At 40.4% G+C, this 27,705-nt stretch overlaps 1 protein-coding gene and 1 pseudogene across 4 annotated transcripts in view; both read left to right on the forward strand.

Annotated features, from left to right (window-relative positions):
* GPR132 (G protein-coupled receptor 132) overlaps positions 1-7,447 on the forward strand; it is a 10,094-nt gene extending 2,647 nt beyond the window's left edge. For 2 of the 4 annotated variants that reach the window (XM_069082353.1, XM_069082356.1), the window contains exon 2: positions 3,895-7,447. In XM_069082353.1, the coding sequence (XP_068938454.1) occupies positions 3,895-4,936 (1,042 nt within the window). In that variant the 3' untranslated portion in view covers positions 4,937-7,447. The remainder of the gene's footprint in view (positions 1-3,894) is intronic. The other 2 variants (XM_069082354.1, XM_069082355.1) reach the window with 1 other exon arrangement.
* A 7,865-nt stretch (positions 7,448-15,312) lies between these two features.
* The window catches only part of LOC138156935 (kinetochore protein Nuf2-like), a 12,576-nt pseudogene continuing 183 nt past the window's right edge, over positions 15,313-27,705 (forward strand).

Below are 27,705 nucleotides of genomic sequence, written 5' to 3' on the forward strand. Positions count from 1 at the left end.
GAGAGAACAGAGTAAGATCAGAGGACTGACATAATACAATTTGGCTGGAATGTAGATTATGTAAATAGGAGGGGCATCAGTAAGAATCACCAGGTCATAGATGAATTCATTAATGCAACAATGAGCTCAACAAAAGATATAGTAAACATATCGTAACATATGTAATCTATTTAAACTCTATACTTGATCTCCCAAGGACACCCTCTGATCAACTGGTTAGGTGCCCAGAGCAAGGCTACTGGTCTGCTCAGGGCTCTAAGGGTAACGCCAAGAGATTAGGAATATCTTTGTAATATTATAATTCACAAACCTTCATCCAGTATATCCACCCCAATATTAGTCATGTTACCATCTCCCTATCATTCACCTGTTAGTATTTCCCCAATATCATCTAACCAGTGATTACACTAATATATTTTGAACATTTATTTCTCCTCAGTATCATTGTTAATGATATGCTGAACTCTGGAATATATGGTACTAATGTTTTAATTTCTTACGTCTTATTTATTTTATTTGACCCTCCCTCAAAGACTATAAATAATGCTGCTGTATCTTTAAGAGTGAAATGGAATATATTGAGAAAAAGAGTATGTGCCAGCAATTGGATGTCAATTTAAAAAATGTCTTGCTATAAAGTACATATCCCTATGGTGTCAGGGAAATTATATGTGCTTATCTGTGATCTATAAGGAATCTGTGGAGAAAAAATAAATGAAGAAACTTTTACATAAGGCCTGCTAAGGATTATTTTATTTAAAAAAAAAAACCACCATAGAGAGAATTCTATAGAGTCTGTGAGGAGCTAGCAAGTACAGTGTATTTTGGAATTACTTTTTTCTTGTGATTACTAAAGCAAGAACAAAGAAAAAAGACTAATTATATCTTATTTACTGAGATATATCTAACTCTTGAGGATAAACATAAGGAAGTTTCTTAACTATTTTAATCAGTATCAAGAATAAGCTAATTAGCTCAGAGTTGTTTTCAGACAAGTGAAGAGGAGTCATCTATTGTTATACTAAAGGTTTGAGGTAACTGGCTCTGAATTTTCATTTGGCAAAATGTTGCAAATATATATTTATATTTATACATGCCTTTGTGTTTATTAGATTTCATTGGTTAAAGAATGACACATTTGGAAATTTCAACATGTATAGAAATATATATCTAAAAATCAATTAGCCAGTATTTATTAATCACCTGTTACATGCCACTGTGCTAATAAAATGAGTACAAAGAATGAAACAATTCATACTTGCAGTGAGCTTGCATCTTAAGGAGACAAGTGTATGTATGTATGTATGCATATAGATATGGAGAGAGTGAGAAAGAGAAAACAAATATGAATAAAAATATGAATAAATAAAAATTATTAAATACTTGAGACAGAAGCATTAGAAATTTCATGGATCAAGAAAGGCTTCATGCAGAAGATGGTGTTTGAACTACATATTAAGGAAAAATAAAATGTATGAGGTGGTGGTAAGAAGGGATTTTTGTAGACATAGGAGGTTGTCAGAGAAAATATTGAAAATGGCCAATCTAGCTAGATCATATAGTACAGGAGGGGAGTGATGTCAAATGAAGTTGGAAAGACAGGTTGGGGTTGTTGTATAGGACTTTAAACTAGAGTCAATTTAGTAGGGGAGATAGTCAGATCTGCACTAAAGAAAAATTACCTTGGTAGAATGTAGGATGGACTGGAGTGGTGAGAAACATGATGAAATTATAAGAGGATGCTGCAATAAACTTGTGAAGAGGTGATGAAAGTAAGCAAAGAGAAGCTAAGTGAAAAAAAAGAGATTGGATAAAAGAGAATTTATTATTGGGAATAAAATTTTCTCTAGTTCATTAAATAACCATTACTTAATTAACTGGAGATGGGGGATATAGCAAAATGTATTAATTAGAAAGAAAATATGCTTTTGTACTCTCAGATTGCCATAGAGTTTGAGATAATAAAATTAAATACATAGCAACAAGTCTAGTGACAAGCAGAGGGAAAATCTTACAAGTAAGTGTAGTCAACTCCAACAAATTTACTACACATAGAGGCTTGTCCTCCAACCTGCTACATACCTATAGTGTCCTCTTAGATTGCCAAAGAAATACAGATACTGCAAAAGGACACCTGCTGATCAAGGTGGAAATCCCTAGTGATCCCCTCAACACTTAGGGTATTAACCATGGGTTCATAAGACATAGCCAGAGATGCCTGGACTTTACAGTAAGAGTTTGGAAGAGCAGAAGTTTTAGAAAACAATTGCCATAGAAGCAGGAGAAGAATAATAGCAGTAAGGCTGAGCAGCAGCATGAGGCATGTTTGAGCAAAATCTGCCTATCAAAGCTCACATAGGGAGGCAGAAAAAAGGTTGGTAATGCTTCACTTTCCCCCTTTCCTATCTTGCCTCTTTCCTCCTGGAAAAGGTTTGCTTTTTTACTTTCTCTTCTGTTTTGCTGTCATTTTAAAAGTCACTTTCTTTAAAACAAAATGTGATTGACCACTGCATTACTGAATAAGTCACCAAGCATTTATTAAGCACTTACCAGTGCCATGCAGAGTACTAAGGACTAAGGATGCAAATACAAGCCAAAAACAAAAAGAAAGAAAAAGAAAACCCTCATCACAGGACATTTACATCCTAATGAAGGAAGATAACACATAAAAGGGAGCTAAAAAGTAGGAGTTGAAGAAGAGTTTGATAATAGCTCCTTACCCATTTAGGAGCATGGTGATAAATTCTTCGGAGTCAGAAGCAGAATCAGAAGGAAAGAAGGGGACATCAAGAAGGGGAAGAAGGAGGCTACAAGGGCAGAGGGATGTTCCAGGGTTAGAAGGCAGTTTAGGCATATGGTGAAAAGTCATAGAGTCAGCAGCAGAGCAGAGAAAGGACCTATAGGTCCTTGTATCATTATTCCAGTACAATGGGGAAAGACAATAGAAAGGGGAACACTTCAGGGAGAGAGAGGAGTAGGTGGGTTGTGGTTTTTTTTTGGGGGGGGGTAACTATAAAATCAGTTTACTAGAGATAAATAGGTTCTTTCATTTGGTGTGGTGAGTATTCTCTGGTATTGGGGGGTAGACCCAATAAGAGAAAATTCTTGATTCATGCAAGTTACTCAACAGTTTTGGTTGGGGGAAGGCTGTGAGAAAACTGGGACTGCGTTGGAGGTGTGGGATGACTAGAAAGAAAACCACACCCAAAGGGCAAGACAGAGGAAATAGTGACTTAAGGAGTGGAGAGGGGAAGGAGAAAGAGGAAATGACTAGACTTCTCACCACCTCTCTCTCTCTCTCTCTCTCTCTCTCTCTCTCTCTCTCTCTCTCTCTCTCTCCCCTCTCCTCCCCTCTCCTTCTCTCCTTTCCATTCCTCCATCCCTCCTTTTCTCCCTTCATATACAAGATTTATGTAAATTAAAATGCATACAACACTGAGTCTAGTCAGGAAGACCTGAGTTCAAATCCAGCCTCAGATACTAACTGTGTGACCCTGGGCAAGTCATTTAACCTCTGCCTGTCTCAGTTTCCTCAACTGTAAAATGGAGATAATAATAACACCTACCTCATACGGTTGTTGTGAGAATCAGATAAGATAGTATTTGTAAAGCACTTAGTACAATGCTTGGCATATAGTCGACACTATATGAATACTTATTTTGTATATATAGTTTATAGAGTAAAAAGAATCCTGGATTTAGAGTCAGAGAAGGGAGGTTAAAATACCATTTTCCATTGATTATCTGTGTAGCAAATCATTCCTCCTCCCTGAACCTCAGTTACTGGTTCATCAGTCACCTTGAACTTTCAAGAGTTTGTAAAGCTGACCTTACCATAACCATATAAATTGTTTCCCAGAAATTTTCATGGATTTTCATTTTTGCTTTGTTCAGCAGAAAGGTCACTGATCTGAGATTCCTGCCACCCTCCATGGCCTCATCCAACTCCTCCCAGAGCTTCTGCAACGTGTCTTATGAAGAGAGCAGAATATTCCTTACTGTGATGTACAGCAGTGTCTGCATGTTGGGCCTTCCCATGAATTGTTTCACTGCCTGGTTCTCCTTCCTGCAGGTGCTAGAGGGGAATGTGTTGGCCATATACCTCTTCTTCTTGGCCATCTGTGAATTACTCTATGTAGCAACTTTACCCTTCTGGATTGTTTACATCAGGGATGGTCATGAATGGACAATGGGTTTTCAGACTTGTAAGACAATTGCATTTGTATTTTTCTGTAACATCTATGTCAGCATTTTATTTTTGTGTTGCATTTCTTGTGATCGTTTCATTGCTGTGACATATGCCTTGGAATCCAGAGGGTACAGACATCTAAAAATAGCTGTGGTCATTTCAATAGCAATCTTTTTTATTGTGGGACTAGTTCACTATCCAGTTTTTGAAATGAAAGAAAATAAAACTTGTTTTGAGACCTTTACAGAAGATAGGAAGATAGCTAGTTATTATTACTCTCGCTTTGTAGTAGGGTTTGCCATCCCTCTCTCCATCATCATTTTCACAAACTACAAGATCTTCAGGAGCATCAAAACTAGCACAAGCTTGAATGCACGCCAGAAGGCCAAGGTGAAGTACTTGGCTATTTCTATAGTCACCACTTTCCTGGTTTGTTTTGCTCCCTATCATTTTGTACTTCTTGTTAAAGCTGCAGCCTTTTCCTATTATAAAGCAGAAAAAGAAAAAGTGTGTGCTTTGGAAGCCAAGATGTATACCTCTTCGGTGGTTTTCCTATGTCTATGCACTTTCCACAGCATAGCAGACCCCATCATCTACATGCTAGCCAGTGAGACCTGCAGAAATGAATTGTGTCGTTTTCACAAAGGATGGAAACAATGGTCCACAAAGACTGACAGTATCAACCTAAAGTATTCAAAGGATATGGAGGAGCAAACACTAGAACCTGCAAACTTACCAGCTCTCTGACACCCCACCTTCTGTAGTAAGCCAACCAGACTTCTGTGAGTGTTTATGTTTTTAAGAAATAGGGAGAGTTTAACAACTGGAAAACTGCCAGATTAAGATGTTCTCTTCACAGAAGCTCAAGAACCATGTTTTGTGGAAAACTGGTTTTTGCAGGGATTGTTTTCAGACTCCAATGTCCACAAAACAGTCAGGGTCACTGCAATACACTTCTGTGAGGCGACAAGGGAAAGGTTAACACCAGTAAGGGGTGAGCTTCTTATAGTAGGAATCCTTCCATTTGGGCTTTAAAAGCTATGAAGGCAGAGCACTTCACCCAAATGGAACAACTTGAGCAAAACAGTGCTAAACTAGGAACTCATGTGTGGGCAGGGGCAGAAAATCAGGCTTTGCCTCCATCTCAGCACAAGATTCCTTTCCTAGGGATTTTACCATGAAGGGGCAATGGAAGAGAGAAAGGGAGCACTCCAGGGCAGCAACAATAGCAAGGTTTCAGGTTCAGCTGTGAGGTCAGAATAACCAGAATGGGGAAAAGAAGAGATGACATGCTGAGGGAGCAAGGAGCATCTGACACCTTTAAGGCGCTGTAAATTGTGACACGTCAAACCTTCACTGACCTCTACAAACATTTTCAGAGTGGGTGGTCAGTTAACATTCACTGATAATGATTTTATCTGTTGTAAGTACTTTTAATTCAATAAATGTTATTAAGCCTTTTTGAAGCCCATACAAGATAATGCTAGAAAAGACACATCATCCCTATCCTCCTGTCTCTCACATTCCAGTTGGACGATAAGACACAGTTAATAATAATACTCATCATAGCACGATAAGCGCATCTGACAGTAGCAGGACAAAGTAGTGTATAGTATCCAAGCAGATAGGTTATTAATGGTAAGAGAAGGCCAGCAGCGATGAGAAGGTTTTCTGGAAGAAGTGGGCTGCAAAGTCTAAGTAGGAATTCAGTGGGTGAAGAGAAGAAAGGAAGAAAAAGCATAAAGAAATGCACAGAGGGGCGGCTAGATAGCGCAGTGAATAGAGCACAGGTCTGGAGTCAGGAGGACCTGAGTTCAAATCTGTCCTCAGACACTTAACACTTACTAGCCATGTGACCTTGGGCAAGTCACCTAACCCCAATTGCCCTACCTTCCTTCCTCCAAAAAGAAAAAAAAAAGAAATGCACAGAGCAGGAAAGTATAAAAATGTAAGAATGTTGTCAGTGTTTGAAGATATCGCCAGCACTAGCCATCCACTGTTTTCCATTCCTATTGTCAGCACCCTAGATCAGGCCCTTTCATATTTCACTTGGGTTATCACAGTTAACTGAGCTACTAATAGAAAGATCCTCTCTCTCTCTCTCTTTCTCTCTCTCTCTCTCTCCCTCCACCCATACTCTCAGAGTCACCTTCCAAATGCACAGCTTTTGTCACATTACTTCCTTGATCAGAAATCTTCAGTGACTAGCCACTGCTTGTCAGATAAAATCCAGACTCCTTAGCCTGGCATTCAGTGCCCTCAATGATCTGGCTTTATTGTTTTTTGTTTTTTTTAAGGGAATTGAACCTACCTTTCCAGCCTTAGCTCACATATTTGTTCCCTATCTCACACCTTGCAGATGATGGGGTACTTGGGATCTATGTTTGTAAAATCAATTTGTAATATCAGTTTATAATACCAATTTGTAACATCAGAATGATGGGATGCTTGGGATCTATGTTTGTAACATCAATTTGTAATACCACTTTGTAACATCAGTCTGTAAAACCAGTTTGTAAAATCACACTCCATTCTCCCCCCCCCCCAGCTTCAGAGCATTAACTCTGCCCAGCAACAACTCATGAATTGTTTATCTCAGCTTGGAACAAAAACAAACTATTCCTATGAATCCTTCATTAAAGTATCTATAAACATTCCAACTTAGGCAACTATTATCTCCCCATTGTATAGTGTCCTGCTACCCCCATGAATCTTTGAGTACCCTATCTCTAGGTTGGCTCCTTAGCTGCCTCAATGAATCCTTCAGGACCCTATCTCTGGGTTAACTCCTTAGCTTATTATCCACTGAGTCTCTGTTTAGCCTTGGTTCCCAGACATCAATCTTGTCAAACATGACACTGATGGGTGGCAGACTGGGCACTTCTCCATCAGCCCTTGACTGCTCGCCGACTTAGTGATGTTTCAAGCCTAAAACCACACCTCCAGGTAGCCCCCACCTTGGGCTTTTTCCCAGTGAATTATGGGCAATACGCCTGTGCAGTTACATTAAAAATACATGTTCCTTTAAACACTGGCCCCACCTTAACTCCTCCCTAATCCCACCCTTAATCACCTAGTTAGCATAATTGGCAGGGGTTCTACTATGGATTACCCTATAAAAACCTTAATTCTACCCCTTTAAGGTTGCAAGTCCTCTAAAGGACTCTTGCCCACTGTACAGCCTAACAATAAACTTGCAGGTCCCCCTAAAGGACCCTTACCCGCTGTAAAGTGTAAAATAAACTTTTACAACTCTGACTCCAAGTTGGCTTGGGCTTAATTCTTTCAAGACTGAATCACAGGTTTTCTGGTCTTAAGATAAGATCAGAGTTCCTGCTGAACCTATTGTGAGCCATCCCTCATCACAGAAACTTGTGTTACTACAAATAGAGTAGGTGATTTTCCCTCAGAGATCAGGAATTTGGGCATAGATTGGCTTTCTCCATGATTGCCCCTATTATCTATCCTGATGGAGAAAGGTATATGCTCAGTGAACCCCTGGGGTCCCTCCAAGTGCCCAAGAGGTCCAAAGCAAGGACTTTATGAAACCAGTAAATAGCAACCACAAGTAATACTATCAACTCCATGATGTCTTTCCCTGCTTGGCCAGAGAAGGGGAGAGGGAAGGGCAGAGAAGGGAATAAGGGGAAAATCTTTCCCACCTCAGAATCATCAATTATGTTTTAAATTTTTCATGTGAATAGAAGTCAAGCTCATTAGCTTACAATTTTCAAACATGTTCTCTTCCCTTTTTTTGAAATTCACCCTTCTCCAATCTTGTGGTATCTCTCCCATTTTCCATGATCTTTCAAATCTTACATACAGTGGATCAACAACCACAGCTGCCAAAGACATAGGCCATCCAGGCCAGAGACCTGAATTCGTCAAGGGCAAGCAAGTACTGTCTTGTGGTCTCTTTCTTTACCTCGGATATCAATTCCTGTTATTCTCAAAATAGCTTGTGCCTTGCAGATAAAACAGAAACAAAGAAACCCTAAGCAGCTCTGCCTTGGGGTTGTCAGTTATCCACATCCTGTCCATCTCCTTTGAACCTTTTACTACAATATAACTGAAAAAGAAAGAATCTTTCATTGTCCTTTTATTGCTTCTGGAGAAAGCCTTAGACCATTCTGAACTTTAGTCTTCCTTCCTGAAACTGCTCTCTCCAAAGTTACCAATGACAAATCCAATGGCGTTTTCTCAGTCCTCCTCCTTCTCCTTGACCTTTCTGCAGCCTTTGACACAGTTGATCACTCTCTCCTCCTTGACACTTTCTTCTCTCTAGGTTTTCTAGACACTTCCCTGGTTCTCCTGCCTATCTGGCACCACCCCTTTGGTGGATCCTCTTCCAGATCATTTCCTCTAACCACAGGTATCCCTCAGGGTTTGGCCCTGGGATCTCTTCTCTTCTCTTTCTATACTACTTCACTTGATCTTCTCAGCAATCAATGATTTTACGATGTCTCTATGTTGATGGGTCTACCTATGAATCTCCATTCTCTGCTACCTCCAATCTCACATCCCAATTGCCTTTCAGACATCTCAAATTGGATGTCCAATAGACATCTTAAACTCAGCATGTCCAAAATGAAATTCATTATCTTTCCCCCTAAACCCTCCCCATCTCCCATCTTCTCTATTACTGTAGAGGGCAACATTGTTTTCCCAGGCCCTCAGGTTTTCAATCTAGAGTCATCCTGGAATCCTCATTATCTCTTACCTCCCCATCCCCATATACAAGCTGTTGTCAAATTAGCCTGTCATTTCACCTTTGCTGCTTCTCTCCAACACTCCCCTTCTTTTCTCTGATGCTGCCACCACCAAGCCCTCATTATCTCACACCTGGATTACCGTGATTGCCTGCTGGCAGATCTGCTTGCCCCTAATCTTCCCATGCCAATCCACACTCTATTTGACTAATAAAGTAATTTTCCTAAAGCACAGGTCTGATCATGTCACCCAATATTCAATAAACTCCAGTGGTTCCCTATTGCTTCCAGGATCAAATACGTAATGTTCTGTTTGGCATTCAAAGCCCTTTATAATGTAGTCTCTTCTTCCCAGTCTTCTTATACCTTACTCTCTACTAGATACTGTCCATAGGCAATCACAACTTCATGAAACTAGGTTTATTACAGGAGGAATGAACATGCACTTGGAACCCAAAGAGTTCACTATCCATACAGAAGTTTGCATATTTATAACAGTACAACAAAGGAAGGAGGATAAAACATAAATCTTGACCTAAAGGGGCATGGCATGGGAGGAAGAAAGGTGTAGTAAAGGTGGGGAAAGGACAGATACCCTCCCAAAGAAGAGGAACAAGGTAATGGCAAAAGATACATTCTTTTCCCTTGGAAACTGCTAGACCGTGAAGATTTAATGGTCTGCTTATCTACCAGGGTCCCAGATACATAAGCAGTTTCTCAGCCTAGTGCAGACTGACTGGCACCTGTCTTGACTCCCAAGAACACACAGGGAGTTCAGCTTGGGATAAAAAGAACACGTCATGTAAGCTGGGGGCTGGGGGAGGACTTTGTCCTTGACACATTTAGGGCCTCGTGTATACTCTGGGTCCAGTGTTTCTAGAAAATATGGCAACTCAAAAAGAAGTTTAGGAGACCTCTTAATATTCCTTAATAGTACTCTTCAATCCAGTGACACTGGCCTTCCCAGCTATTTCATGAACAAGAACATCTCTCCCTTCCAGGCATTTTCTATGGCTATCCCTCAGGTCTGGAATTGTCCCCCTCCTCTTCTCTGACTACTGAGACTACTGACCTCCTTGGCTTTCTTTAAAGACCAACTAAAATCCCCATCTTCTACAGTAAGCCCTCTTCAATCCTCTGTTATTTCCTATTTATCTTATATATAGTTTGCTTCGTATATATTTGTTTGCATGTCTCCTCCCCCCCCCCATTTTGCCTCTTTTTTGTACCCCCACCACTTAGTACAGTGCCTGGCTCATAAAAGGTACTTAACAAATGTTTATGGATCGATTGATTTTAGGGCCATGCCACACTCATATTCATCTTCTGTGACCTGGCTTTGTTTCCATATTCTGTATACATGTGTGGGTATATATAGATATGTGTGTAGATATACATATATACATATACATGTACACACACACATACATATTTAAATCTAAGTTGGTTTGAGCATTCCTTGTGAATCCACACTGCTCTCCAGACAAATCCCATTTTGCCCTCCTCACTGAAGTGTAATTTTTTTGTGTGTGTATGTCTTGAGAACTTCATTCTTCAATATTTCCCACCCCTCCTGGGCTGACTTTCCTTGAAACATTTTATTCCATGGGATCTAGCTTTCATCTGAGTCCTTTGATATCTGCTTTCCCCAAATCTAAAGTTCATGTCAGGCTATGCCTAAATTTCTTCTCCTTCTCTATCATAAACTATAGGATGCAGTGGTCACTGCCTTACCAAGATTCCCATCATTTCCACTCCAGAAACCAGTTCTTTTTAGTGAGAATCAAATACAACTAAAATTTCCTCTTGTTGGTTCCTCCACTATTTGAAGGATGAATTTAGGCAAGGCAAGAAGTTATTAGCAGGGGCGTCTAGGTGGCACAGTGAATAGAGCACTGGCCCTGGAGTCAGGAGGACTTGAGTTCAAATCCAGCCTCAGACACTTAACACAAAACTAGCCATGTGACCTTGGGTGAGTTACTTAACCCCAATTGCCCTACCTTCCCCCCTCAAAAAAAAAAAGAAGCTATTAGTTGCTACATGATTAGCAAAGAGAGGGCTCCAGCAGAAGTCCGGATAACTGAATTCACTACTCTATCACATCTCTGTGCCAGACTTGTTTATGATCTATTTCTTAGTTCCTTGAATCTCTCCTCTTTCTATGCATGCCTTTGACTTGTACCCAAATATTGTCTGTCAATATTTTCTATTCTGTGTTACCCCAATCCATTTTAACTATTCTGTTTCTTTTGAATAAGGTTTACCTATCCAGGACCATAGTCTACTCATGAGTTCCATCCCATCAAGTCTCATTATACTTTCAAGGTCAAATTTGTCCCACTATATTTTGACCTCTAGTTTCTTTTTTTTTTTTTTGCCTAAACTTTGGACATTTGTGGTTACACACATGAGGTTGTGAGTTTTGCTGTTGGCTCCTTTCTTGAATCTTTTTCTCCTATGAATTTCTGGGTCTCTCAGCTGCTTGGTTCCTTCCATGAGTATCTTTCCTTCGAATGCTCTCTAATCTTATATTTCCCAAGCCTGGGCCTTTCATTCATCCCATCCCTTAACTTTTACACATGGGTGTAATAAGAATGTAAATTTTAAAGATCTTCCCTGCCCCTAGGCTAATGTGCACCTGAAGCCTGGGGTGGGAGGCTTGTTTTTCTGTAGATACTTCTTGATTGGCCAGTGAGTCAATAAGGTTGTTACATTCTCTGAGCCAGGAGAAGGCTATATAAGCCCTGATGTGTAGCTTTGTTTTGGGACTCACTTTGAGAAGTGTTCTGTAATTTGATCTGAATTCTGGGAAGCCATTGTTGAGAGTCCCCCGGCTTTGAAAAACCCAGAATGTAGAAACCCAGATGTTGACTGGGTATGGATGTAATGGTTGGACAGTTTGGAAATCTGTCTACTTGATGTTTCTGTCTTGATAATTATGCCTGTATACTTTGAGGTTCAGGGTGCTGACCTTTTCTCCTGAACAAGGTAAACGATATATGTCTGACTGATTAAAGTAAGCTTGTTAACCCATTTTGAGTTGCTTTCCTTTAACAAAGCAGATCCAAGAACCTGTATGGGCAGCAAACCCTGATGACGTGCTTGGGGTGCTTGCTGCTACAATGGGCTAAACAATACTGACAATTGGCCCAAATAATCTCTAGACTTCTATGTGAAGTTTTTTTCTTTCCCTGCACTGGTTATGCAGCAATGGATCTATCTTCATAATGTAATCAGGATTGATAGTAACTCTTGCCATAATCATATTTTGCCTAGCTAAACATGATCTAAATTTGATTTGACCAAAATATCTCACTGGAATTTTGAAATTGAGTGATTATCCTCTTGGAAATTTGGAGGGCAAACAGTTATCACACCCACCTGGGGGACCACCAGGTCCAATACTAATATGGTGACTTTAGGAACAACAAAAAAAAAGTAATAGGGGCAGCCAGGTAGCACAGCAAATAAAAGCACCGGGCCCCAGTGTCGGGATAACCTGGATCGAATCCCGGGCTCAGATACTCAGCACCACACCCAGAAATAACTAGCCATGTAACCTTGAGCAAGTTACTTAACCCCGATTGCTTAAAAAAAAAAAAAAAGATTAGCCAGAGTAAAAAGCTATTATTTGGAATACTGACTTATTTGACCTTGTGTACCCTCAAATCAGTATTCTCTCAAATCACTGCACAGATCTTTTCCTCTAGTTTTCCTCTAGCTGTCCTCATGGACTAACATAAGTAGGATTATAAAGGTTACTTGGTTTGTGTCATTAGTCAAGCCTGATTCAGACTGGTACCCTGGTAATTTAAGTCCAATATTGGAGTGAAGGAGACACCAGTAGGTCATTCCACAGTTAACAAAAAATTTACTCAGTCATAACACAGAAAGGATACAGCATATACAGCTCATGTCTTCATAGTCTGTCCTTTCAATGTGTAAATGTATCTGGCTGTCAGAACAGGGTGTGGTGACTCCCATAGCCTTTAGATTTCTGGCTGGTCTGAAGGGCCATAACTCCATCTAGGGGGGTATTTTTATGATCTTAGGTTAGTCATTCAGTCAACCAGTATTTATTAAGTGCCTTCTGTGTGTATAGATATAGACATATAGATATGATGGAATCCTAATAAAGCTGCTCCCAGCCCCAATATTCTAACTTCCTTATGGGCCCCACCAAACAGCAGGTATGTCCTGATTGAACCATACAACTTTAACCACACCACAGGCCCCCAGACTCAATTCAGCCACTGCCCCTAGATCCAATTCATATATTTGAACATGTGTGTTCTTTTATTCAACCACAATTATCTCACTCATTTAGCCCAAGACAGGACCATAATAACTAATCCATCTTGACCAGACAGGATCATAGTAGCTAGCCAATCAGAGGGCAGCATGACCAAGATGTCTGAACACCAAACCATAGAAGGAACCCCTTCCTATTACCTAACCGCTTAACAAACCCCTCCTGCTTTTTTAATATTCATAATTTCTGTTTTGTGATTGCATCTTTATGCTATAAAAATCCATCTTGCTTTCTCTGAAGTTGCTAGTTTCTCTTGGAACCTAGCTCACTTTTGAGGGACCTCAATTCTCAATAAATGCCTATACTTGGATTAGGGGTGGTCTGACTGAATTCTTTGAGACAGTTCTGCTACAATGCACTGTGAAATGACAATAGATATGCACACACACATATGCATAAATATACATGTATATATACATGTATACGCACATAGACATATGTCCATACATACGAGATAGACACAGTATAAATGGGAGTTAATTTCATAGGGAATGCATTAATAGGGATTTGTGTGTCTTGGGAGGGACAGTTTAGAGGTGAATAGAAGGAGAACAGGAAAGGCTCCCCTTGCAGAAGGTTAGGATTTGAAGTGACTTATAAATGGGGTCAAGGAAACCAAGAGGCAGAAAGGAGAAGAGAAAGCCTTTCAGGCATGAGAGACAGCCACTGAAAAGGTAGAGTTGGGAAATGGAGTATTGTTTAGGATGAACAAGTAGGCCAGAGTAGCTGCATTGTAGAGTTTATAGTGGAGAGTTAAAGTATAAGAAAAACTGGAGAAGTACAAAAGAACTAGACTATAAAGGGCTTTGTATGACACAGAGCATTTTGTATTTGATCCTGGAAGTAATACAGAGCTACTGAAGTTTATCAAGTGACATGGTCAGATCTGTGCTTTAGGAGAATCTCTTTAGCAGCCAATTGGAGAATGGATGGCAGGGGGGAAAATCTTGAAGCAGGGAAATCAACCAGAAAGATATTGTGATAGACACCAGGCCTGCATCAGAGTGGTTACCATGTTGGTGAAGAGAAGACATACAAAAGATGTTGTAAAAATTGAAATGACAAGACTTTTCAACAGATTGTATAGGTGTGGTAGACTGAATATATGAGCTAACTATAAGAAAGGAGTAGAGAATGACTCTGAGGTTATGAGCCTCAGAACTCTCTTTCAGACATGTTGAGTTTGATATGACAGTTGATGAAGAAACCATATCAGCATGGCCCAAGGCCACCAGGAAGCTCTGTCAATGGTGACCCAGCTTGATGGGCTGGGTCCCTGGGCCAATCAAGTGTTAGTGACAGCTTTCTTGCCTTTTAGGGAAAGAACAAGTCTAACCAACATGGGCTAGTGAGGCAGGGAACAAGAAAGAAGGGTACTCTGGTAGATATTTATCCCATCACACCATCACCTCTTGGTGGCAAAACTAAAACTCTTCCAGATAATATTCCACCATTTAAATGGCTTTGAGAACATTTCTAGACAATACTAATCTCAGGGATTCAAGTATCCTAGCTTAGGCAATACTAAAAGAAAAGAAGATAGGAAAAAAATGTAAATGATAGAAAAGAAAAAAAAATTGAATAGCCCCCTAAAGAGTGATAAAATGTGGAAGAAGAAGACTCCTAGATTCCATCTTCTAACTTTGGAAAGACCAAATCCCAGATCTCAATGATCTGGTTCACATGGTGGGAGATGCCAAATCTTTGCAATTCATGATGGCTACATGGTATAAGGTGTAAGATGATAGCAATGAGCAGGGGTAGCATCAGAAACATCAGGACTTTAATGTTCATCACAGAGCAGGGTCATCTGGAGTAAAGTAACCAACAAGTCATTGCACCTCTTGCATGCAACCTGCCCTGGTGCCAGTGTTGATACCAACCCCTCAGTATTACCAAGCCTGATAAATCAAAACAGCCCCACTGGGAGTATAATACCAAATGTCTTCCCCTTAGAGGCCTTTGCTGAGGGGTTGCACACTTTTTTGAAGGGAGCTCAATAAAGATTCTCCATCATTTTTATCACCCTATCAGCTAAAGGATTCTCTTTTTTCCAAATAAATATACATTAACCATAGCTACTCAACAGTTTAACCTCGCCCATGATATTAAAAAGCAAGGCCACTCCCAAACAACACCAATACCAGAATTATGTCCATAAATCTTCAACCAAGTAAGTCTTCCTAGAAGTTGGACCAAGGAGCCCTTCCCCTTATAGGGTGGTATTGAGTCATTAAGGACATGACTTCTAAGAGGTAGGATACCTGACCCAGGCAGTCAGATGATTAATAGCTATAGATCAGCAGGGATAAAATTCTTTTCCTGAGATGCCAACCTATTAATTGGAAAAAGATTGAGTGCTATGAGGTCTAGGTAGGCATAAGGAACACAATTGGGTAGGGATCAAATAAAATAATCATCATAAAACATTTAACACAGAGCCTGGCATATAGTAAGTACTATATAAATGTTAGCTATTATTATACTTAGTTGGGAGCATCATATAGTCCCATGCCCAGTATAATGTGGCATCACAATTCCTATGTCAGAACTGATAATGGACTCACCCCCCAATCTTATTCATTCTCATAACAGCTTCAACCCAAAAGTTTAGTTCAGCATAGGGCATATATGATGTCTGTTGCTGACATGCTCGCAAATAACTATATATTGTGAAAATCACTGCCAAAATCCCTCCATTAGTCCTAACCTCAGGGGCAGAAAGCTTTTGATTTTCCCATCCTACTTGTTCCCTTTAGGTCTCAGACCATGGCTGTGCCCAGGAATCAGTGTGAAGAAAATGCTATATGATCTTCCCCTCAAGTCTCTCTCACATGCTAACCAGGTGATATGGAGCCCAGCCTCCTAGGAGGACTTGCCAGGACCCCCATTCTCCAGGGCATCCCTTGTTACCAGATTAATGACTGCTAAAGGAGTCCAACAAACTTCAGGGCTTTTTTTTTAGAAGGTAGAGAAGTGTCAGTAGCTGATTCCAGACTGTTAAAAATCACCTGGTCTTGGGGCGGCCAGGTAGCACAGCAAGTAAGAGCACCGGCTCCAGTGTTGAGAAGACCTGGAGATCGAATCCCGGGCTCAGACACTTAGCACCCACCCAGAAACACCTGGCCATGTAACCTTGAGCAAGTTACTTAACCCCAATTGCTTAGGGGTGGCCAGGTCGCTCAGCGAGTAAGAGCACAGGTTCCAGTGTCGGGATGACCTGGATCAAATCCGGGCTCAGATACTCAGCACCACACCCAGAAATAACTGGCCGTGTAACCTTGAGCAAGTTACTTAACCCCGATTGCTTTAAAAAAAAAAAATCACCTGGGCTCTTCCCTTCCACTACATGGCAGAGTGGGCTGAATCTTGGATTTTCTTGGGGTTTACTCAAGAAAACTCTTTGTCCTTCACGTGAAACACCATCCATTATGACATCAATGTAATTGGTGTACATCAATGCCTCCTTCAGAATTCGGCAATAAGGGGAGGAGTCCAGATAACCTTGAGGAAGGATGGTGAGGGTGTAGTGGATTTCTTCCTCTACAAAAGCAATCTGCTCTAAACTACTCTCAATCACAGGAAGAGAGAAGAAAACCTTGCCAAGAAAAATAGCCCATACTTTCCATGGGCCTGAGTTATTTGGTACACTAAGCTAACAATTTCAGAAATAACTAAACCAATGAACATGACTACTTTGTTCAATTTCCTTTATTTCACTATAAACTGCCCATTGCTATCCCCTTTCTCGTGAGACACACAATGCTGCTTTAATGTTAATAAAATAAATCATAATTGTTTATTCTAAACATTTTGAAAAAGCAACTTTCTATAGTCAAGTTCTTTTTGGTTTTTGCTTATTTTTCTGCCTATTTTATGAAGGTATTTTTATGTAAGAGTTGGGCTCCAGTCATGCATTGTTCCAAGCGCTACTGGGTTATACTGGAGGGGAGGGGGGACTCCCTACTGACTTGAACTGGGGTCAGAGCCTCACTGTTGGCCTCCCCTGTGTGGAGGATTTTGCTGCTTGCCTGCCCCAGGGGTGGGGACTTGCTGCTGGGTTGCTATGGATGTAGGGCCTTTCTACTGGCTGACCCTAGCGGCAGAATCTTGCTGCTGGCTGCCTGGAAGGGTGGGGTTTCACTGCTGGCTAGCCCTAGGGTGGGGACTTGCTACTGGTGGGCAATGGTGGCAAAGATTCACTGGTGACCTGTGCTAAAGGTGGAGCCACTGCTGTGGGGTCTGGCAGTCCTTCGAAGACTGCTTGTTTGCCTCCAGGGCTATTGACTTTTCATGGGGGTGGGACCTCACTGGTGGATTGCCTGGGGCTTAGAGCCTGACTGCAGGTCCCCTGCTGTGAGACCTGCCACTGCTGCTGATGCTCTCAGATTTCCCCCTCCCACCCTAGTGAGACAGACCTTTCCTGCTATGGGGGTAAGCTTCCTCCCCACTCCTAAATCAGTTATGAGCAGTTTTCAAGTTGTTTTAAGGGAATTTGGGGATGACTCATTCTACCATCTTGGCATCAGAAGTCTCTCTCCTCCCTTGAGGTTTATTCAATCCATATCTACCAATATTCAAGTAGCTGTTATCTACCAACTTCCCTTACTTCTTTACAGTCTTTCCTCCTCAACTCTTGATCTCATACTAAGGAATTTGAACATATATATTGATATTTCCTTAAACACCCTAACCTCAGTTTACTCATTTCACATGACCTGCCTCAGCCACATACAAAAATGGTCATATCCTTGATCCCACCAGAATTCACAAATGAAATTTCCTTATCTAATCACAATCTACTGTCATTCCACTTCTGCATCACAATAACAAACCCTGTTCTTTGTCTCTACCATGATCTCCAGTCCCCTCAACCCCTCAGTTCTTTCCTAGGCCATTACTCATGCACTGGCTACACTTTCCTCCTTCCCTATCTTGACCTCTTAATGAACCAGTACAACTCTAAACTGCTTTGAGTCCCCTGCCCCTTTTTTATATCATCCATCTTGTCCTGCCAAGCCTCAGCCTTGGATCACTCCTTGCCTTTGTTCCTACACAGTCTCTGAATGAAACTAGAGAAAACGACAAAACCATACTGACTGGGTCCATTATAAATGTATGTCACATGACCTCAACCAGGCCTTCAGTTGACAGCAGAGCAATCCTTTTACTCCTCCCTAATTAACTCACTATCCCACCTGCCATAACAGTTACTCTAAACCTCTTCATGCCTCCTCAAACGCACCATGGCACCCCCTCCTTCTACCCTCTCAGCTTAGGATTTCACCTCATATTTCATTGAAAAAAAAATTGAAACCATTAACCAAAAGCTTCCGCCTCTTGCTCTTCCTCATCTCACATTACCCAAAGGCCTTCTGCTACTATTTCCCCCTTCACAAACCCCGTCTCACATAATGAATTCGATCTTCTCCTTGCCAAGGCAAAACCCTTTAACTATACAAGGTATCCAGTCCATCCCACCTTCTCTAGCAAATTGCCCCTTCTATTATTTCCACTCCTTCACTTATCTTCAATCTCCCCATTTTTAGAGGATGCTTACCTACTGACTACAAATAAGTCTATGTCTCCCCAATATTCAAAAAGCCCTCTCGTGGTTTTTTTGATGAGGGATGGCTCCCAATATGTTCAGCAGGAACTCTGATCTAAGACCAGAAAGCCTGCAATTCAGTCTTGAAAGAATTCAGCTCAAGCCAAATTGGAGTCAGAGTTGTAAAAGTTTATTATATGCCTTACAGCGGTCAAGAATCCTTAGGGGACCTTCAACCTTAAAAGGGTAGAATTAAGATTTATATAGGGTAATCCTTAATAGAACCCTTGCCAATTATGCTAACTAGGTGATTAAGGGTGGGATTAGGGAGGAGTTAAGGTGGGGCCAGTGTTTAAAGGAACATGCAACTTCGAAAGCATATTGCCCATGATTCACTGGGAAAAAGCCCAAGGGGGGGGCTACCTGGAGGTGTGATTTTAGGCTTGAAACATCACTAAGTCAGCTAGTGGTCAAGAGCTGATGGAGTAGTGCCCAGTCTGCCACCCATCAGTGTCATGTTTGACAAGATTGATGTCTGGGAACCAAGGCTCTTAAGGAGTTAACCTGGAGATAGGGTCCTGAAGGATTCATTGAGGCAGCCCAGGAGTCAACCTAGAGATAGGGTACCAAAGGATTCATGGGGGCAGCGGGACAATAAAAAAGGGGGAGATAATAGTTGCTTAAGCTGGACTGTCTATACATACTTTTGTGAAGGATTCATAGGACTGGCTTGTCACTGTTCCAAGCTGAGATAAACAATTCATGAGTTGTTGCTGGGCAGAGTTAATGCTCTGAAGCTGGGGGGGAGGGAGGGAGGGATGATTTTACAAACTGGCTTTACAGATTAATGTTACAAAGTTTTACAAATTGATTTTACAAATATATATCCCAAGCACCCCACCATTACTGATGTTACAAATTGGTATTAAAAATTGAGTTTACAAATAGATTTTACAAACATAGATCCCAAGCACCCCATCACTTTCATCCCTGATAGTTATCTCATATCTCTAATCCCATTTCAGACTAAACTCTTTGGGAAGGTGATTTACATTAGGTTCCTCCACTTCCTTTCTCCTCATCCTCTTCTTAACTCTGTCTATTTGACCACTCCTACTCAGTCTTTTTTCATAGATCTTCATCTAGGTTACACCATCTAGCCTTGGGGCTCCAGAACAAAGAAAGAGTAATACAAGCAGTCAGAAAGAAAAAAATTGAAGTATCAAGAAACTATATATTCAGAATCACATAAAATTTAGCATCTACCACTTTAAAGAACAGAAAACAAGGAATATGATATGCCAAAAGTAAAAAGATGTAGACCTACAACCAAGAATAAGTTACCCAGCATTACTTAGAATAATTCTACAAGGGAAAAAAATATATCTCCAATTCAATCAATATTCAAACATTCCTGACAAAAGGACCAGAGATGAGTAGAAACTTTGAAATACAAGCACAGAAGTTGAGAGATACATAAAAAGGTAAATACAAGTAAGCAATCATAAAGGAATTTATAAGTATGAATTATTTACACTTTAATGGAGGAGGGAATCATACAAGGGTCCTTTCAAACTCTAATGAATCTGCTATATTTTGAGTTACAAATTTTCTCCCCATTTTTCCCCTACCCACGGCCCCAAAATAGCAGTCCCACAGGATATCCCCTTCTCCAATCTGCTCTTTCCCATATCCCCTTTGACTTTTCCAGTACAGCATGGTGGATCTCTATGCCCCAGTGCCTGTATATCTTATTTCCCAATTACATGTAAAATAGTATTAATAATAGTACAAACTATATATATATATATATATATATATATATATATATATATAGTTAAACATTTGATTCTAAAACTTTGAATTCCAGATTCATTCCCTTCCTCCCTTGTCACCCACCCGTATTGGAAAGATAAGCAATTCAGTATAGGCTGTACATGTGTAGATAATACAAAACATTACCATAGTAGATATATTGTAAAAGGCTGATTATATTTCCCTCCCTCCTATCCCACCTCCCACTTGTTCCATTCTCTACTTTGATCCCATCCCTTTTCAAAAGTGCTTCCAACTTCCCCCCCCCCCCCAGCCTGCCCTCACTTCCATCATCCCCCCTCTCATCCTCTTCTCCCCTACTCTGCTGTAGGGTGAGATACCCTATTTAGTGTGTATGTCATTCCTTCCCCAAGCCAAATTCAATGAGAATAAGGTTGACCCATTCCCTTTTGCCTTCCTATTCTTCCCCTCCATCGTAACCATTTTCCCTTGCCTCTTCTATAAGATAGTTTACCCCATTCTGTCTCTCCTCCTCTCCTCTCATTATATTCCTCTCTCACTTCTTAATTTCACCTTTTAAGTATCATCCCTTCCTATTAAATTGGTCCTGTGCCTTCTATCTATGTATACCTGTAAACATATATACATACATTCATATATGTATTCATATGCCCATATACCCTCTGATATAGACATATATAGGTTCCCTTCAACTCTTTTCATACTGAGAAAAGTTTCATCAGTTACAATTATCATTTCTCCATGTAGGAATGTTTAATAGTTCAACTTTGATAAGTTATTTAGGATTTCTTTTCCCTGTTTACTTTCTCATGCTTCTCTTGCTTCTTGTATCTGAATGTCAAATTTTCTATTCAACTCTGGTTTTTTCATCAAGAGTGCTTGAAAGTCCTCTATTCCACTGAATGACCTTATTTTCCCCTGAAACATGATACTCAGTTTTGCTGGGTAGGTGATTCTTGGTTTTAATCCCAGCTCCTTTTCCCTCCAGAATATCATATTCCAAGCCCTTCGATGGCTCAGTGTAGAAGCTGCCAGATCCTGAGTTATCCTGATTGTGTTTCCACAATATTCAAATTGTTTCTTCCTCGCTGCTTGTAATATTCTCTCCTTGATCTGGGAATTTTGGAACCTGGCTATAATGTTCCTAGGAGTTTTCTTTTGAGGATCTTTTTCAGGAGTTGATTGGTGGATTCTTTCAACCTCTATTTTGCCCTCTGGTTCTAAAACATCAGGGCAGTTTTCCTTGAGAATTTCTTGGAGGATGATTTCTAGGTTCTTTCTTTGATCATGGCTTTCAGGTAGTCCAATAATTTTTAAATTAGTTCTCCTGGATCTATTTTCCAGGTCAGTGGTTTTTCCCATGAGATATTTCACATTGCCTTCTATTCTTTCATTTGTTTGGATTTGTTTAACAGCATCTTGATTTCTCATAAAGTCACTAGCTTCCATTTGCTCCAATCTAATTCTGAAGGAATGATTCTCTTCAGTGAGCTTTTGAGATTCTTTTTCCATCTGGCAAATTTGGCTTTTTAAGGCATTCTTCTCCTCATTGCCTTTTTGAGCCTCTTTTGCCATTTGAGTTAGTCTATTTTTTAAGGTGTTATTTTCCTCAGTCAGGCTGTTGACTCTCATTTCATAATTTTCTTGTATCATTCTCAATCTCTTCCCAATTTTTCCTCCACTGATCTTATCTGCTTCTTAAGCTCCTCTATGGCCTGTAACCAGCTCGTATTTTCCTTGGAAGCTTTTGGTGCAGGAGTTCTAACTTCACTGTCTTCCTCCTGTTCCATGTTTTGATCCTTTTTGTCCCCAAAATAGGAGTCTAATGTTGGATTCTTCTGTTTTACTTCCTTTGCCTGGTCATGTTGCTACTCAGTCACTTGACCCCTGGACTTTTTGCCACAGTAGCACTCTGCCACACAGGGAGCTTTTGTCTCAAATGCTGGGGTTTTCTCAGCTGCTGGAGGTATTAGTTGGGTGCCCTCTCTGAAGCCTCTACACACTCTGGCAAGCTGGACATGCACCCCAGGACCTCCACCCTAGACTGTAATCCAGATCCAAGCAGGTTAAAGGAAGAGCCATTACTCCTCAGACTGGTGCTTGGTCCCCCTACACTCTGCAGGCCAGGAGCTGAAGCTACCATATGCCGGGGGCTGTGAGGCAGTGTCTCAGAGGCTTCTCCTCCTGGGGAAGAGGCCAATGCTCTCCCAACAACTGGTACCAAAGTCCAGACTGCACTGACCTCTCACTTTGTCCTTAGCATCTATGTGTTGATAATTCTGGAAACTGCTACAGCTGCTGGTGATCTGGAGTCCCTCCAGCAGGTGGTTGGTCAGGCCCGCCCTGGGGCTAACACCTCTGGCTCACACCTGGGCTCAGCTCCCAGAGCACTGCCCTGGCCAATTCCTGCCGGTCTGCCGGGCTGCCCTTAGTGGGATGTTAGCTTCTCTGTGTGTTTTTGTGTGGTTTTGTAGCTCCAAAGTTTGTTCAGAGTCCCCTTTTATATGCATTGGAGGTGGTGGAAGCCAGAGCTGCTCAGAGGTTCTGTTTCTACTCCACCATCTTGACTCCACCCCTATCAATTTTTGAAACTTCCAATTTTGATGAAGAACTTAAAGGAGAACTTGAAAATTATTTTTTATTTTCAAAATTATTACATCATTTGGTGTCCAAAATAAATTTGGTTTTCCCCATTTTTTTTAAAAAAGAATTATCCCCATCCTATTTTCTACTTTAACAAATGTAGGAAACAGTACCTTGGAGAGACCAGGAAAAATTGAGAGGTCTGGAAAGGCCAAAAGACAGAGATATTGAAATGTAAAGGGGAGGCCTTTAGATACAAATGGTTCCCAGTTCCATGTAGTTCCCTTTTATGCTGTTTTATAGAGTTTATAGCCAGTGAATAGCTAATAGTACAATCACAATTATTCAGAGCCAAAAGATGGGGAAATTCCTAACACTCAGATATGGGTTTGGCTTCCTGTTCTAATTTAAATTTATGTTTATTTTTAGTGAACACCCAACCTCTTTATATTTGGAATAAAATTCAGGATATATATAACAACACCAATGAAAATAATATGTTCAACCTGAGTCCCCAAACCCATTCATATGGGATTCTCTCCTCATTGGTGGAGATCAATGTCCCAGGCATACATGAAGGGAGAGTGGAGTGGGTGAGAAAAGGTAAGATAAGAGCTCCAGTCCTTTCAGTCTCTTTTGGCTACAGTCTTTTCTCAGTAGGCTTTGCAGTAACTTCTCCACTTCTGGTTTCCAGCTTTGGGAAAAAGGTGGACAATGCCAACCCCATTTCTGGTTGCTGAAGATACAATAAGACTCTAGGAAAAAAACAACATGAGAGGAACTGGCAGTCCCCATCATGTCCCAGTCCCCAGATTGCTACGCTAGAGACTTTAGGAAACTTCCCCTTAAGTGAGATCTGGCTCTCCCCTTCTCTCTCTGTCTCTGTCTCTCTCTCTCTCTGTGTCTCTCTGTCTTTCTCTTTGTCTCTCTCTGTCTCTGTCTTTATGTCTCTGTCTCTCATTACCTTGCTCCCAATGAGAGAGTTCCTTCACTCTGTATTGTATCATATATTATTCTATGTATATTTTCCCTGAATTTTCTTTTGCTTAGACTGGAATAAGTAGATGTCTTTGCTTGCTATGTGTGTTAATTGTGGAACTAGCATTTGGTGAGAAAGAAGTTAAGTTGTTCAACTGTTTTCAGTCGTGTCTGATTCTTCATGCCCCCATTTGGCATTTTCTTGGCAAAGATCTGGAGTTGTTTGCTATTTCCTTCTCCAGATAATTTTACAGATGGGGAAACTGAGACAAACAGGGTTAAATGACTTGCCCAAGTTCACACAGCTAGTTCATGCTAATACCAGATTTGATCTCACAAAGATGAGTCTTCCTGATTCCAGGTCTGCATTCTATCTACTGTGCTACCTAGTTGCCCCTAAAGGGTCAAGTCTTGTATATAAAGCTTGTATCCTCCTTTCTCCATTAAAAAAATAGTAATAAGAAGTTTAGCTTAAACCTAAAAAACACATCCCATAGACAAATAATATTTAAGGGACTAGGTTGATATAATTCTAGCCCAGTACTCCATTCTCTCAGAGGAGAGCAAAGAGGTCAAGCTTCTGGTCCCAACCTCCCTGCTTCCCCTCCTGGCAGGAATTAGATTTTCTCTTGGAGAACAGTTGGGGGAGAGGAGCCTACAGATGTCTATCCTGCCTCCCCTTAAGCCACATACAATGACACCCCCATGCTATATGCTTGGTGCAGCTCACATGGGAATTGCTCGGCTCCCAGTCTGGCATGATAGACCTTCCTGCCTGCCAGGCTGGCTTCAGGGGGAGATTTGTTTCTCTCTGTCATTTTCTGGGTTCTGTAGCTCTAAAATTTGTTTAGAGTCATATTTTATCGATATTGGAGGTGGTTGTGGCCAGAGGGCACAGAATTTCCTGCTTCTACTCTGCCATCTTGGCTCTGCCCCCTTCAAAGTTGTTTTAATTTGCATTTCTCTAATCAATAGTGAATTAGAGCACATCTTCATAGGCCTATAGATAGCTTCCATTTCTTTTTTTTTTTTTTTTGCAATGCAATTGGGGTTAAGTAACTTGCCCAAGGTTACACGGCCAGTTATTTTGTGTGGGTGTTAAGTATCTGAGGCCAGAACCAATCCTAGGTCCTCCCGACTCCAGGGCCAGCCCTCTTACTCACTGTGCCACCTAGCCGCCCTGTAGCTTCCATTTCTTCATCTGACAGCTTCATGTGAAAGACTTCATATCATTTGAGTATTTATCAACTGGGGAATGGCTTGCATTCTTACAAATTTTACCCAGTTCTCTATATATGAGAAATGAGGCTTAAAGATGTATTTAATATGTAGCCTTTTCTTCATTTGCTTGTGGGATTTTTATGCCTTAATACATGGCAGTTTTTGTAAAGGTATCATGCACAGATGAGAATTATGTATACTCCTTTGTGTTCCCATTCAGCAAGAATCATAGGTCTAGAACACCTAACTTTTCTAAAATTCTCTTCATGTCTTTAACTTCTTGTTTACTCTTTTAAAAAAACTTAGAATTAGCAGTATATCAATGTCCCACAACTATTATAATTTTACAATTTCTCCTTGTAACTTAACTTTTACTTTATGTACTTAGATGCTTATTTATATTCTCTGGTACCTCTAAGAAAAGTGTAATTTCTCTCTTTTAATCAAGGATATTTTTCCTTTTGCCTTCCTCCTTTTTTGTGTTTTTTTTTTGTTTGTTTTTTGCTTTTTGGAGGGCAATTCGGGTTAAGTGACTAGCCCAAAGTCACACAGTTAGAAAGTGTGTCAATGTCTGAGGCTGGATTTGAACTCAGGTCCTCTAGACTCCAGGCCTGTGCTCTGTTCACTGCACTACCTAGCCACTCCACAAACCATTCTTGAAAAATATTTCTGAAATAATTGGGAAGGGAGTAAATAAGATTGACAGTGACCTGAAAGCCCAAACATCTGCAACCAATATTCTAAAATGTAATCTTCAGAATTTGGAAAAAAAGTATGCAGGAAGCTAATTAACTAGAAACCTATGAGAAATCAAAAAGGAGACTTTGTGCTTGGTTCAAAATATGTCTTTTGAGCACTATTTTTTCATATTCTTTAATCTCTTGCCTATTAGGGAATGGTTTTTAGCTATGTGTGTGTGTGTGTTTATAAATTATGTATTCACACACACATATGTGCATATGTCAATTGTTTAGAAAACTTGGATAGCAAATCCTTATCAGAGAAATTTGATATAAATATTTTTCCCATTCTTATCCTAGGTGGATTAATTTAGTTCATGTAATCAGAATTATCTGTTTTATCTTTTGTAACTGCTTCTATTCTTTGGTTAAGAATACATCGCCCAGGATTTGAAAAGTGGAGAAGCTTGCTGGTCTTCAAAGGGCTGAGCTGTGGATATGATAGCCTCTACTCCCTTGCTGCCTCTACCAGCCCTTCACATTGTCATGACTGAAAGCTTGAAACTTTAGGAGGAGAGCCCCAAAATGGAAATCCTGTCTTTTCCCAGACTCAGTCCCCCTGAAATTGTAACTCACATCCACAATTCAATCCTGACAGGAGTTGATGGTGAAAACCTTTCCAAAAATAATTTTCCAGATCCAAATCCTGCAGTCTTTCACAAGATTTTCATGCAAACCCTACAACTTCTATGATTCTGCTGGATCATTTGTTCATGATTACCAGTGAACTTTGAAGTCAGGCACTCACAGATAATGGAAAGCATCTTACCATTGTGTACCTTGTTCACTTGGATTCTTTACTTCACATATGTGTGGTGAATGATTTTGAGATTGCTGATATCTGTATCCAAAAGGAAACCATACATGTCTATTTTTAAGTGTCATTACTAATTTTATTCACTTCAGGTAATCACATTAAGAAATAAACTTGAAACATTTATGATAATATAGATCCTCTATAGACAATATATAGCAGCTACATGTAGCACAACAGGAAGCATTAAAGAAACTTAATTTTGTCCCAGTTGAACAGCAAGCAGAGTTCAAAAAACCCTCAGATGACATTCAGGAGCTACAACAAATACTGAATGGGTTTCAGGAAAGAAAACAGTAACATTACATAGAAGGAATTTCCCAGAAGAAGTTAGACTTTCTCATCAGCTAGCTGAAACCACTAAACGTTTGAACTTTTTTCCTTGAAAGAAGAACAGGAGAGTTTGAAAACAAAAATTGTGGACTCTCCAGAGAAAATAAAGAATGATAAAGATAAAATGAAAGATGTGGTACAGAAACTCAAAACTTCAAAGCTTACAGTAACTGAGAAATATGAAATCAAGACTCAATTGAATATCAATTGGCCTTCATGCTAAATGGAGCTACAATTATATCAAAAGAAAATGCAAAGGGGTGGCTATGTGGCACAGAGAATAGAGCACTGGCCCTGTAGTCAGGAAGACCTGAGTTCAAATTCAGCCTCAGACACTTAACACTTACTAGCTGTGTGATCTTGGGCAAGTCACTTAGCCCCAATTGCCCTGCCTTCCCCCTCCGAAAAGAAAGAAAGAAAGAAAGGAAGGAAGGAAGAAAGAAAGAAAGAAAGAAAGAAAGAAAGAAAGAAAGAAAGAAAG

Source organism: Petaurus breviceps, unplaced genomic scaffold (genome assembly GCF_028583685.1).
Source record: "Petaurus breviceps papuanus isolate PSGF00001 unplaced genomic scaffold, PetGlider_PUasm1.0 164, whole genome shotgun sequence".
Classification (NCBI taxonomy): Eukaryota; Metazoa; Chordata; class Mammalia; order Diprotodontia; family Petauridae; genus Petaurus; species Petaurus breviceps.